This window comes from Orbicella faveolata, unplaced genomic scaffold (assembly GCF_042242905.1).
Source record: "Orbicella faveolata isolate gen_17 unplaced genomic scaffold, um_ofav_v1 contig_27, whole genome shotgun sequence".
In the NCBI taxonomy this organism is placed as follows: Eukaryota; Metazoa; Cnidaria; class Anthozoa; order Scleractinia; family Merulinidae; genus Orbicella; species Orbicella faveolata.
In genome coordinates this window covers 9,312,236-9,326,663 of record NW_028301555.1, presented here as the reverse complement: position 1 = coordinate 9,326,663, position 14,428 = coordinate 9,312,236, and the positions used below count along the sequence as shown (strand labels likewise).

At 42.2% G+C, this 14,428-nt stretch overlaps 2 protein-coding genes across 2 annotated transcripts in view; both read right to left on the bottom strand.

Moving 5' to 3' along the window:
• LOC110067323 (uncharacterized) overlaps nt 1-14,428 on the bottom strand; it is a 156,022-nt gene that overhangs the window by 94,802 nt on the left and 46,792 nt on the right. The gene's annotated exons all lie outside the window — the stretch shown is intronic.
• Nucleotides 618-8,599, bottom strand: LOC110047994 (uncharacterized). The gene is made up of 4 exons (XM_020753752.2): nt 8,278-8,599; nt 2,315-2,576; nt 1,566-1,713; nt 618-1,245 (listed from the first exon to the last, which is right to left on the bottom strand). Exons 1-4 carry the CDS (start codon nt 8,384-8,386, stop codon nt 853-855), a joined length of 912 nt encoding a protein of 303 aa, XP_020609411.2. The 5' UTR covers nt 8,387-8,599; the 3' UTR covers nt 618-852.

The window sequence follows — 14,428 nt, the reverse complement described above, 5'->3', positions numbered from 1 at the left end:
CCACATGGTGCAGAAGATTGCACGTGTGGTTTTTCCGCTCTTTGATTGGCTGATAACTTTGAAAAAAAAATGGTAACGTTTCGCACCTCGCGGATGTTCACAAAATGTCGGATTAAACTTGAATTTTGTTTTTCAAGGTGAAGAACACATGGAACAAAAGCAGACAATGCTACCAGGCAACTTTAGACACGCTGGGATAAACTCTGCTCGCAAACTGCTCTGCTGCAGTGCTCGTCAGTAAAAACACAAAAAAAGTGACGGTTATGCCCGCAATTATGGTTTTACTACAGTTATTCTGCTCGGTTTTATGTTAATTTTGAATACCCTGCTGAGTATTGCAATAGTTCACGCTACATCAATAGGGGCAAACTAAGTCGCAATAGAAGCATGAGAAAGAAAGCAAAAAAATCTCAGGACGGCGAACGACCGTCGGCCATAAAACCAATCATTCTCGTCCCCAGACCCTTTGATAGAAAAGCGTTTAGCTCTGGGAGCGAGAATGCACATTGACAGAGAAAGGCAACGGGCTGATGATGGAGACGAAATATGATCGCAAAGATTAAACTTTACGAATGTGTTTAAGGCACTATGACCTGGAGAAGACGTGACACTTCCAGTTCTAGCTCTGCATTTTAATTTTCCTAACGAAAACAATTAAACAACTTGAGTTGGGAAAACATCCACAATATGTTAATGTTACAATCTGATTAGCTGAACTATCGTACAATACTTTACAATAGTATGAAATGGCTGGAGGTCTACTTAATAATAGCAGCGAAAGAAAGATACCGAGAGTAGACCAGAGTAAAAAGTGGTGCGAATGGTCGCTTCCAATCCCTCTACGCTCCCAATTTAAATGTAGGTGTACTTGGTTTTGGCGGGAGCATCAATGGCGACATTGACAGTCTTGTTGTTCTCTGAAATTGCCCTCACTCCCATATATGACAACAACCCAGCATTGGTGTTCAGACTGTCTTGCTTTAGTTTCAGGAATGCCTGAGCCTCGGCTTCGTAAGCTGCTCGGATGCTCTCCGCCTCAGCGCGAGCTTTGGATAAAAGCACCCTGGCCGCGGATTCCGCGCGCTGGATTGTAATCTGTGCCTGCGCAAGCGCTTCCTCTCTGTCTGTCTTCGCCTCAACCAATAGCCGCGGGCGCTGGTTTTCAGCAACCTTGATGTTTTCTTTCGCGGCCTCCTTGTTTCTTACAACCTCTTCGTATGTTTCCGGTCGCTTTATGTTTTGAACCTAAGTAAGACAATGGAAGAAACGACGTTAAGAAAAGAGAGTTTACTTAGAGAACGGAGAAAGCGAGAGGGGGACTGAGGAGAGTGGGTGAAGCACAGCTTCATTTACTCCGTTCCAGTCCTCTGTTGTCTTTCCTTGGTCGCCTCTTTCGTTCCAACGTTTAGTGACAAAAAGCCAGCTGAAAGTTAGATAAAACTTAATAACAACTTTTCTTGTCACGCTTAAAACAGTATCATACCAAGTGCAATATACCCAGGCCATCTGATAGGCTTACGCCATATTCTACTTCATTTATTATCACTGGATTGTCCCGTCATTACCTGAAGATCTTCCACGTCAGCCCACAAGGTAGAAAATCGCCGTCCCAGGGTATTTCGGACGAGGTCCTGAAACGAGGCTCGTTGTGACTGCAGCTGAGTTGTGTTAAAGCCGCTACAGGCATCATGTATAGAGGACTCGCCAATGCTCCTAAAAGTATGAGATAATTGCAGGTTAACGAGCTCAGCGAGTGAATTATCGGGATTTACCTGCACGAGTTCACTAACAATGAAAGAGAAAGTTCAATACCGCTCGAGGGTTAAGGATATAAGGGTATAAGAGGCATAACGGGTATAAAAGTGTGAGGGTATACCCCTTATACCCTTACACCCACTCGCTCTCCGTTCGTTTAAGTCTAATTCCAATACCGCAAGAATTTGTTGATTGCCATAAACTGAATGTTAAACGAATGCACTGCAGCTGAAATAAAACTAATATGTCATAAGGCATAGCAATAAAGCAAGGCAGAAAAATTTTTGGTCACCTCCATAAAAACCCTGACAAAAAAGAATGACAAATGGCTTGTCAAATAGGTATTTTCTATTAAATTAGTTTTCAGTGTCTGATCTTTTCGTTTCGTTTTTTTTTTTTTTTCTTTTGTGCGTAATCTGTAATTAGCGCATGTGAAACGAGTTGTGGATATACACGGACAAGAGAAACACAAGAGTTTCTAGATGTACGGCTGAAAACAACTCTAGTTTTCGGGTGTTTTCCAAACTTCCATTTTTTATAAAGTAGCGAAGTATCTTACTTGAGAATATCCAGATAATCTTCGCTGTCCTTAAACTGCTTTATGATCTCCACGATGTTATTAGGTCGGGCTCGGTACTGAAGCTTGATGTTAAGCTCGATTAGAACGCCATCTTTGTTAAAGCACTTCAGCGCAGGATATGTAATGGTCTGGAACACACTCTTGAAAATGATGAATTTGTAACCTGGTGCGCCTGCGTGGAGACCTTCCCGCTTCACGGTACTTGACAGTGTTTTTTGATGGATATTGTAGGCTACACCCACTGATAATAAAACAGAGTATATTTCAATTACCGGATTTCACTGCATCCATAAAACCACCTTGTACAGCAAAATAAACAGTACCACAAGAAGGTACTGCTCAGTAGCTTTTACTTGAATGGTCACACACTAGGGTTTCATCCACAGACATAAAAGTTAGAACCACCTTGTACATGCACACTATTATAAACAGTACTACATGCCTGAAGTACTGCGCAGTAGCTTTCATTTGAATGGTCACACACTAGGGTTTCATCCACAGCCTTAAAAGCGAGAAGCACATTGTACAGCATAATAAACAGTACCACATGAAAATAAGGTAATGTTAAGTCTACACACGAGCCAAGTGGCCTATCAGACCGGTGCTTATCCTGGTTTCAGTAGCATGGAGCGATAAGGTGTATTTCCATGACGGAGCGCACGGGGCGTCTACTGTAAGTACCGCAGAGAAATGGTAGGAAATTTTCCTAGCATTCCTTACATACTCTCACTAGGGTTTCTCGTCTTGCGGCCAGTGAAGGACGTCATAATCTGTTTCAGTGACATGTCGATGATATTAAATAAAAAAATAAACCAGAAAGGGCCGATGGAATATGAGACAAGCTTTAAAATAGAGTCACGATATTAATAGTGCTTTAAAAGTAAATAGTGCGCTTGAGTCATTCCCGACGCTTTCAAATGACGGCGGACTCCACCGACGCCAATAATATGGAACAAAAAAAGCTCATTATATATCGGATCACGTCTAAACACACGTGAAGAAAGACTTGGGCAGGAAAAAAAACGTGAGCGGACAAAACCGGGAAATGCTGATAAATCAAGTAATCCCGCAATGATGAACGAATAAACACAGCATGAACCTTCCTCTGCTTCTCCCCCTGAACCAAGTTCAGATCTACGAACTGAACTTAAAGATACCAAAGTGCATACGAATGGATGTTGAGCGCGGCGAGCAGACGTAAATATCTTGTTTGCCCAATGAAAGCCATCACAATAAACTCTGAGCTTGCATCGAGATGCTTGTCCGGGCGTAAAGGAGCGTTTGATTAATCAATCTAACACAGATTTTAAGGAATAAAAACCCAGATGATCTGGCATACTTGTCTGAGTATGTCGTTGGCAGTGGGAGCCTCGTGCAGTATTATCATGCTCGGACTGATTAAAGTTATTGTGTAGAAAATATCGCACAATTACACAGCCGAGGACAAAAAAAAAAAAGCGCGAGAAGAAACTTAGTACATGGAGCTAAGATAGATTGTCAGTGCTTTAGTAGACCATGCACGGCCACCAATGGCTTGGCCAATCGCTTGGCTAATGGCTCGTACACGCAACGAATCGTTAAAGTCCGTAAGTAACGACCTCCGAAAGAAGTGAGCCCATCCCCCTCCCCTGAAAATAGAGGAACTAAGGTTCAAAAGTGTAATTATTTTTCCAGTCAATAACCTGAATAACGTACGATAAACTGATGACGATTCAACTAGGGATGGTATAGCTTATTCCAAGAGGCGTCATGAAGCGCCCTGGTAAAATAAACCCCGCAAAAATTTTCATCAAGTAACAAGAAGGTACTAACAGGAACTTTTCTTGAAATTGAAATTACTAAAATTGACAACTTTTCATCATTATTAACAGAACGCATAAAAAGAACGTTTAATCATATTCAAATTAAAAACACGACCAGAGCAGTTAAATATTTATAAAGCAGACTAACGTAGCAGTGCATCATGAACAGTAAAAATAGTTTAAGGTATCTTACATCACGGTCCACATATAAAGTGCACTCCAATGTGCCAGCAACATAAATTTGAACTGGATTGAAGAATTTCTAAACGATTTATGAGAACTCAGTGTTTTTACGAATTACACCCAGAGCCTTGGAGGAATACAGCCCTGTTCACATAAAATTAAAAAAACAACAACAACAACAAAAAACACTAGGAAGAGATACGTACAGTAGAAGTCATTTGCGTTCCCTCATGGGGTGAGAGATTCTCGCCCATATCAACTTTCTTTTCACTAGTAAGTTCTCGCGCGTTTAGAGATGCGCCACACTCGCGTTTTAGGCGCGGGGATACCAACAAATGCTACCTAACCTTTTAAAGACGCTACTTTTAGTCCTCCCCCAAATCTACACACGTCTATTTCACTTGTTGAAGTTTATGGATTTGGACAGTGCTTGGGTGAGATATTCTCGCCATTATCTCTCAGAAATTCTTGCGCGTTTACCCCACCACACTCGCTTTTTGAGTGCCGGAATCCCAGCAAATGCTTACCTAACTTTTTAAACATGCTACTTTTAGCCCTGCCCCACATCTACACACGTGTATTTCATTTGTGGAACACTATCGATTTGCACAGTGTTTGGGTTGGATATTTCCGGCCATATCAGCTTTCTTTTCTCTTGTAAGTTCTCGCGCGCTTAGAGATGCGCCACACTCGCGTTTTTTACGCGGGGATCCCAACCAATGCTTTCCTAACCTTTTAAAGATGCTACTTTTAGCCCTTCCCCAAATCTACATACGTGTATTTCACTTGTGGAAGTGTGGCGCATCTGTCAACGCGCGAGAACTTACAAGCGAAAAGAAAGTTGATATAGGCGAGAATCTCTTACCCAAGCACTGTCCAATCAATAGACTTCCACAAGTAAAATACACGTCTGTAGATTTGGGGCAGGGCTGAAAGTAGCATCTTTAAAAAGTTAGGTAAGCATTGGTTGGGATTAACGCACCTAAAACGCGACTGTGGCGCATCTCTAAACGCGCGAGGACTTACGAGAGAAAAACAGAATATAGGGGGAAGAATCTCCCACCCAAGCTATGTCCAAATCGATAGACTTTCACAAGTAAATTACACGTCTGTAGATTTGGGGCAAAAAAAGTAAGGTAAGCATTGGTTGGGATCCCCACACCTAAAACATGAGTGTGGCGCATCTCTAAACCCGCGAGAACTTACGAGAGAAACGAAAGTTTATATGGGCGAGAATATCCGACCTATAGTGCTGTGCAAATCGATAGTTTTCCACAAGTGAAATACACGTGTGTTGATTTGGGGCTGGGCTAAAAGTAGCATGTTTAAAAAGTTTGGTAAGCATTGGTTGGGATCCCCGCACCTGAAACGCGGGTGTGACGAATCTCTAAACGCGCGAGAACACGCGGGAAAGAAGAAAATTGACATGGGAAAGAATATCTAACGCATGCACTGTCCAGATCGATAGACTTCCACACTTGAAATAAACTTGTGTTGATTTGGGGGAGGGCCAAAACTAGCATTTTTAAAGAGCCGTGTAAGCATAGTTTGAGATCCCCACAAAAAAACGCGAGTGTGCCGCATGGGCTAACCGCCCGAAAACACGCGAGTGAAAAAAAGATATAAATGGGCGAAAATCTTTAACCCAAGCATTGCCCAAAGCGACAGACTTCCACAGGTGAAATACACGTGTGTAGATTTGGGGAAGGGCTAAAAGTAGCATCTTTAAAAAAGTTAAATAAGTATTGGTTAAGATCCCCGCACTTAAAACGCGAGTGTGGCGCATCTCTAAACGCGCGAAATCTTACGAGAGAAAAGAAAGTTGATATGGCCGAGAATCTCTGACCCAAGCACTGTCCAAAACAAAAGACTTCCACAAGTGAAACACTTGTGTGTAGATTTGAGGGAGGGATAAAAGTAGCATCTTTAAAAAGTTAGGTAAGCATTGGTTGGGATCCCCGCGCCTAAAACGCGAGTGTTGCGCATCTCTAAACGCGCAAGAACTTACGAGAGAAAAGAAAGTTGATAGTGGCGAGAATCTCTCACCCAAGCACTATCCAAATCGATAGACTTCCACAAGTGAAATACACGTGTGTAGATTTGGGGGAGGGCTAAAAGTAGCATCTTTAAATTGGTAGGTAAGCATTGGTTGGGTCCCCGCACCTAAAGCGCGAGTGTGGCGCATCTCTAAACGCGTGAGAACTTACGAGAGAAAAGAAAGTTGATATGGGCGAGAATCTCTCACCCCACGAGGGGACGCAAATGAATTCTACTGTAATTATCTCTTTTTTCTTTGTTTGTTTTAAATTCTATGAGAACAGGGCTGCATTCCTCTGAGGCTGTGGGTGTAATTCGTAAAAACACTGAGTTCTTATAAATCGTTTAGAAATTCTTCAATCCAGTTCAAATTTATTTTGCTGGCACGCGGGTGGGCACTTTATATGTAGACCGTGATGTAAGATACCTTAAACTATTTTACTGTTCATGATGCACTGCTACGTTAGTCTGCTTTATAAATATTTAACTGCTTTGGTCGAGTTTTTAATTTCAATATGATTAAAGGTTTTTTTTATGCGTTCCTGTTAAAGATGATGCAAAGTTGTCAATTTTAGTAATTTTAATTTGAAGACAAGGTCCTGCTAGTACCTTTTTGTTACTTGATGGAAATTTTGCGGGGTTTGTCTTACGTCATTTACGTCTGCTCGCCACGCTCAACATCCATTCGTATGCACTTTGGTATCTTTAAGTTCAGTTCGTAGATCTGAACTTGGTTCAGGGGGAGAAGCAGAGGAAGGTTCATGCTGTGTTTATTCGTTCATCATTGCGGGATTACTTGATTTATCGGCATTTCCCGGTTTCGTCCGCTCACGTTTTTTTTCCTGCCCAAGTCTTTCTTCACGTGTGTTTAGACGTGATCCGAAATATAATGACCTTGTTTTGTTCCAGACTATTGGCGTCGGTGGAGTCCGCCATCATTTGAAAGCATCGGGAATGACTCGAACGCACTATTTACTTTTAAAGCACTATTAATATCGTGACTTCATTCTAAAGTTTGTGTCATTCTAAAGTTTGGCATGTCACTGAAACAGATTATGACGCCTTCCCTGGCCGCAAGACGAAGAACCCTAGTGAGAGTATGTAAGGAATGCTAGGAAAATTTCCTACCATTTCTCTGCGGTACTTACAGTAGAAGTTCCCCGCGTCCCGTCACGACTTCTCCCTGGATGGGATGCTAGTCCATCGTAGGGTTACTTGTCAACATTAAATTCACCAGTTCCCGATTATACACCTGGGTCACAGTGGGTGGAGGTAATGTAGAAGTAAAGTGGTTTACCCCAAAACACAACGCAATGTCACCGGCCAGGGCACGAACTCAGACCGCTCGATCCGAAGGCGAGCGATCACCGCTCCTCCAGGATATCTTGTAAACAAGCAAACAAAGGTTTCATATTTTTTCAAAACGCATGCTCAGATCTTCTATTTCTCTAACGCAGCTATTGCTTTAACAAATATTCATTCTTAAACTTGTTAACAAGCTTGTAACATCCCAACATTATTGAATATTTTTGACATTTCCTGTTATTAACCCAAACCGTGTTTTTTTAATGTTATAGCACATTGAAGGAATACTATGGGTTGCGTTGATTAATTGAAACCTTCGCGCGCCATTACTTGTTTGGCATGCAGCGTCGCAGGCGAAGCAATGATTTCCTCTTTGACTACCACACACGAGCGAAGCCGTAAAAGAACTGGCTCACTTTAAGTCACATCGGCCTGGTATAAGCAGGAAGCCCATTCTAGCAATGAAAATCAGGTAAAGTTTGCTAAGCGACTGGCTTCCTAAAGGCTATCAACTCTCATGTGAATCATAGATATGTGCGAGGAGTGTGCATTTTGGCGCGTATATGCAGAGCCTTGCAAACACAATCGGTACAGAGTATTATATACCACCGTTACCTTCGTCCGTATCCAGTTTGCGAAGTGATGTCCCCACCATAGCCGATATGAAGATTATCGCACATACAATTATGCCGCAAGCGATTGTACATGAGGTCTTTAAATCCATGATTCGACGCTACACTTATAATAACAGATATTTCTGACCAAACTTGCCGTATGATGCTGGAAGAAGCTAAGAAAGTGCAAACTTTACATAAATCTGAATGACGATTTTGACCTCAAATTTGCATTTTTCTTGTTCATATGTTGACTTTAGTTCCAAATCAGTAATTTTCCGCTGAGTCGAAAAGCAATATCACAATGTTTACCTGCTATCGCGCACGTAGCTCGCAACAATGTTATTTTCCGAACTCACTCTTTATGTGTTGACGTCACGAATATATATTGCAGTACAGCTATTCCCAACTGGAACTCAAAGCGCTTTACTGCATGTTATCAATATACTAAAGGAAATAAAACTCCCTCAAAAGCTTCTAAAGCAACGAAAGGATAAAAATGCATTTTCCAAAAACAAAAAGAGCCGATCTCCGGAAATTCGAGTCATTTCAAAGTTTTACGGCTCAGTCGCCTCGGTTTTGAGGAAGTTAGGCAATTTTATTCTATCGATAAATTTCAAGAGAATTCACATGATTGGGGGCAAAATTAATTGATATCCAGAGACCAACAACAAGGGATCTATTTTTATAGGAAGTATAACAAGCTTCAGAACATAATAGGTATAAATTAAGCAGAAACTTTTCAAATCTCTGAATTGAATATCTAATAATAAATAACGGAAAAGGAAGTATATTTCTTATAAAAAAGGGATCATTGGATAATGCGATTAAGGAGTTTTCATCGGCTTAGACATCATGGTGTATGAGCCATTGGATATGAGATGATTATAGCCACTTCGACGTTGCGTATCTATCATCTCACATCCAACGCCTGCTCGTGGAACAATCGCGTAACATTTAAGCAATAGAGCACTTTTTCCGTGTTTACATAGCCTCATCTAAACACGAGGAGGGTTGGGAGAATTCGAGACAGTTATGCATAGCTTACGAGAGTTCATTGCTAGGTTGGTAGATTGAACAGTATGAACTTGAAGGGTTGTTATTGAGGAAACATGCTGAGAAAAGTCACTTTTGGGAAAGTTTGAAACATCCGCATGAAGAAATAAGCAAAAAAAAAACAAACAAAAAAACACTTTTCGCTTCTCGCAGAAAGCCAATTCAATTGAGAAGTGCACAGTAACAAAAAAAGCCGTAGATAAGAACTAGATTATTTGCACGATTCCTATTCGTAAATCTGGCTTCAAATGTTGTTCCTTTAGGTCTACAAACGTTGTCAACTGCAGTGCAAGCGAACTAGCTAGTATCACCAATCACCAAATTTTCTCGGTGTCATAGAACGGTATCTGGAGTACTGAAGCTCTTTTGAGTTCTTGTCTTGGAGCACAACTCTAAAATCCAAGCTGGTCTATTTGGACTTCAGTCATAGAAGAACTGAGGAGGAGGTGGGACAAGTCTCAAAAATTGTGGGAGCAATTAGGGGGATCGGGGACAAGGGTGATTGGAAGGAGGATTAAAGTTGACCCGCCCCAAGTTAACTCGCTCTCCGTTTCTTTAAGACTGATTCCAATACCGCAAGAATTTGTTGATTGTCATAAACTAAATGTTAAATGAATGCCCTGCAGCTGAAATAAAATTAATATGTCATATGTCATAGTAATAAAGCAAAGCGAAAAAATAAAATAAAATAGCTTGAGTTAAACAGGTATCTCTATTAAAATAGTTTTCAGTGTCTGATCTTTTCGTTTCGTTTTGAAACTGAGTCAGCAGCATCGCGATTCTTTCTCGATATGCTTCATCAGTTCCAGTTCCTCACATTCATGAAAGATTCCAGGACCGGTTCTGGTGCTGTTTCCGCCGTTCACGAGTACAACGGCTTTCCTGTGTGTTGCCATGCCCTGCAAGCCTCCAAGCGATGGTATAGTGGTCTTTCTAGAAGCTCTCATGCGCGGCTTTCGCTCGGCGTTTTCTTCCTTGATCAGCATAGCTGGCAGTCTTTTTTTCCCTTCAATGGCTGTTGTCTAGTGATATGGGAAGATGATAGCTTAACTGTATTTGAAGAAGCAGAGCATCCTATAGGCTTCACTCTAAAAGATCCTGTCGCTATGGGTCGCATGTTATCTCCAATGGCAACGGAACAACCACTGTCGCAATTCATAGCTTCAACACTCGACGAACTAACGCTAGCCTTAGCATCCGGGAATCCAATATCCGGTACACTTGTCTGTGCGGTAGGCTTCTTAGTATCCATACCACGTGACTCACCCGTGACTTTCTTTCTCGAGTTTGTCTTTCTTTGTTTACTTATACTGCTTAGCGTCGCTGTTTGTTTACTGTCAAAATCAAGTGCTGGAATTTCTAAAATCTCGTCGATAGCCTCGTCGAGGTTAATTTTCTCTGTTGACTTCGACTTGTAGGGCCGTGTCGAGGAATTCGTATTCTTTAAACTTGTTGCAACATCAGATCTTTCTCTGAAGCACCAGAGTCAGCTGCTGGAATTTCAAGAATCTCGTTGATGATTTCGTCCAAGTTGGTCTCGTCTGTTTCCTTGGGTTGTATCGTGGGACGCTTCTTTCTCATTTGAGTACCAGTATTTGCACTTGACGCGTTTCATCCGATTGAAGCCACGTCTTTACTATCTTGTAACTTATCGTTGCTCTTCTTCCCTGTAATGGTGTCCTTTGCATGCTTTTGTTCTGATGTGAAAGTTTTGGCGACCGCCTCGCTGTGTGAAAATTTGAAGAGAATTGCTAAGTGGAGTCAACTTCTCCCAGGATCAAAATATCGTTGAATTTCTTTGAAGAAACATCGTCATTGTTGGCACATGGAGTTGCGTAAGCAGTCGACTGGATTATTCCACTTGATGCAGCCTACATAGATCTATCTTTGGCTGATTTGCAAGTCGCTTGCCTTGGTTTCTGAAAACAGTCTCGTTTTGGGCTTGGCACTGCACGAGGGCGATAACTAGAAGCTGTTGGTGATAAACCTTGGGTGTCGCTCATATTCATGGTTAACACACGTTTTGGCTTACTGGTTTTCGAACGAGGTAATGGGTTAGTAGTACAAGAAATTGGTCCAAAGATTGAGCAATATTATGGTCTTCTTTTAAGGTATTATCCTTTGACCCTTCTTTGTCTACCACGCTCTCATTTTTCCTCGTACAATGTTGTCTCTGGTGTTTTGCTGTGCCCAAGCTCGATAGGAAATCGCTTTGTGATAGCGACACCGTGCTGGTTGATATTATTGACGATTTTAAAATAGTGTCTTTCGCCACTTCTTCTGCAATCGTCATATGCTTTGATATCCTCGCTCCGGTCTTCTTTAGAGGGCTCAGAACTGCTCCAGGACTCGACGAAGTTGTTTCATTTGAGGCAGCTTGGACTGCTTCGATATCTTCTTCTTGATTAGCAGGTGTTATGGATGCGGGATCGAAGATCTTGTCCACATCTATCGCTAACATAAGCTGAGGGTTGCTTGTCTTGGGCCTTGCTTGGCTGCAAGGACTGGAAGAGATTGTCTCATATGGTTCAGCAGCGAAGGGGCCATCATTTAAAATATACTCTATATCCCTTGCTAATTGCTCATCTGCCTGCTTACAACGTTTCCTTGAAAAATCCTCTTTAGGAAGCACCAGGTCAGTAGGATTTGATGTGATTTTTCCATTAAGTTTATCCCCTGCTTGATAATGTTTCTGACAAGAGACTGTTTTCTTGGGCGACACTTTGCCAGAGGAAATTTGGAGGTTGGATTTATTTGTTCGGGTGTCATCTTTCAAAACATAGTCGACATTCGCTGCGATGTTCTTATTATGTGTGAGTTTGTTTCCTCTTGTGGAATATTTCTTTGCACGATGTGACTTTTTCGTGGATGAAACTGCAACAGTGGACATTTGTCCCTGTGATTTAGCTGGAGGACTATCGTGGTTAAAGAAGAAACCTATGTTGTTTACTAGTTCCTCGTCGTCTTTGAATTCTTTTTCCTTGGTGGATGATTTCTTGGGTGGCCGTGCCTTCTTGGTGGTTGGACATCTACCGGAGGACACTTGCCCGGTGATGCTGCTACAGTGACTTCATCATTCAAGATGCTGTCGATATCGTCTGCTAGTTTCTTTTCTTGTCTGATGTCCTTGTCCCTTGTGGACTTTTCCTTGGCACGTCGTGCTTTCTGCGAGGATAAAGCTGTTGCGGAGGAAACTTGTTCCTTTGTTTCAACTGCAGGGATACTATCGTTCAAGATGTATTCGATATCGTCTGCTAGTCTCTCTTCCTCGGTGATGCCTTTATCTCTTGTGGAAGATTGTTTGAAAAGACGTGGTTTTAGAGAGGCCGAAATTTTACCCGAGGAGATTTGCTCCTGTTTTTCAGCTGCAGGAGTATCGTCCTTCAAGATATAGTCGATATGGTCTGCTAGTTTCTCTTGCTCCCTTATGTCTTTTTGCCTCGTGGATTTTGTCTTATTACGCGGCGCCTTTTTCGAGGATGACAACGCACCACAGTTGATTTTCCCACCTGATTCAGCTTTTGCGACACTGTGTTTCAAAACACATTCAATGCCTTTTGGTAGTTTCTCATCTTCTGTGACCTCCTCTTCCCTCATCGGATAATTCATGGCGTGCTGTTTTGTGCTCAAACTTGCAAAGGGATCATTCTGGATCTGCAACAGTTTTGAAACTATTGATGCATTGTAATAGATATCCCTGTATTGAGGCCCGTTTTTCTCATGTTTGGAGCTGGACATTGAGGCCTTGTTCCATCTGAGACACAACTGAAAGATCTTTTCAACATCGTCTCAAATGCTCAACCCCGCCCGGTACTGATTCAGCTCTTAACGACCGAATAACGGGTTTTCACAAGGAAATAATCAGTTAGTAAGTCAGTCAGTCAGTCTGTCAGTCCGTCCGTCCGTCCGTCCGTCCGTCAGTCAGTCAGTCAGTCAGTCAGTCAGTCAGTCATTTAGTAGGTCAGTCAGTCCGAAAACTTCGTCACTCTCTTCGATCAGTCAGTCGATAAGCCAGCCAGCCAGATAGCCAGTCAACCAGCTAGCTAGCGGGTCGATCGGTCAGTGTGTCATTCAGTTAGTTAATCAGTCAATTAATCTACTTTTTATTGCTCTTCCTCGTCACTGCAGATAAAGAGAAAATATATTGCAAATTTAAGGTAAATCTTAATTGGTAGGATTCACCAACCATGTGGCTTTTTACAAGGAGCTCTGCGTCGATTCTGGGACCACCAAGAGCGTGCTGGACGGTTGTGATAGAGGACTTGAACCAGGGCCCCGCAGATATCAAATATTGCACCTTGAAAACGGCACAGCAATAAAATACCAAACCCAAAAGACCAGAAAACCATGATAACACTTTCCTAGGAGCCTTTTACATCAAATGTCACTGTTTACAAACAGCCTAATACTACTTCAAGTACCTGCTCTTTATTGTCCATTTTCCTGTTTTTCCTTTTGGCATAGATCGCTTTTGGGCCTGGTGCTAAGCCAGGGGCGATGGATAGACTTGTCCCCTTTGATTTCGCATCAGGTTTGCCATCACTTACGATGTTCTGGATATCTCTTTTTGGGTTGTTATCTTCTTTCTTGGCCGCATTTCGTGTGGCGGATGAGCTTAGGATTACGTTGGAGCTGGGAAAACATGGGCCGTTAGATTCTGCGGGAGGCATGTTATCGTTCAAGATGTAGTCGATATCCTCTGCCAGGGAGTTATCTGCTTTCTTCTTGTTTGTTTTCGATGATGAGGGCGGTGTTGCACTGGATCTGGGTGAATTTAACCCATTTGAACCAATTAGGTTGATTCCACTTGATTCCGCGGCAGGTAAATCGTCGTCCGAGATGTAGTTGATATCTTCTGCCAGGGAGCTATCTGCTTTGTTTGTATTCGCGGATGAGCGCTGTGTCGCACCGTATCTGGGTGAATTTGACCCATTTGAACCAATTAGGTTGATTCCATTTGATTCCGCGGCAGGTTGGTTGATATTCTCTTCCAGTGTGGTTGTTTCATCTAGGACTTCTGGAATCTCCTTCTCTACAATTCTATCAATTTTGTCAGTCGCTCACAGTATGATCTCGTCTTTGCAATTAGGCTGACG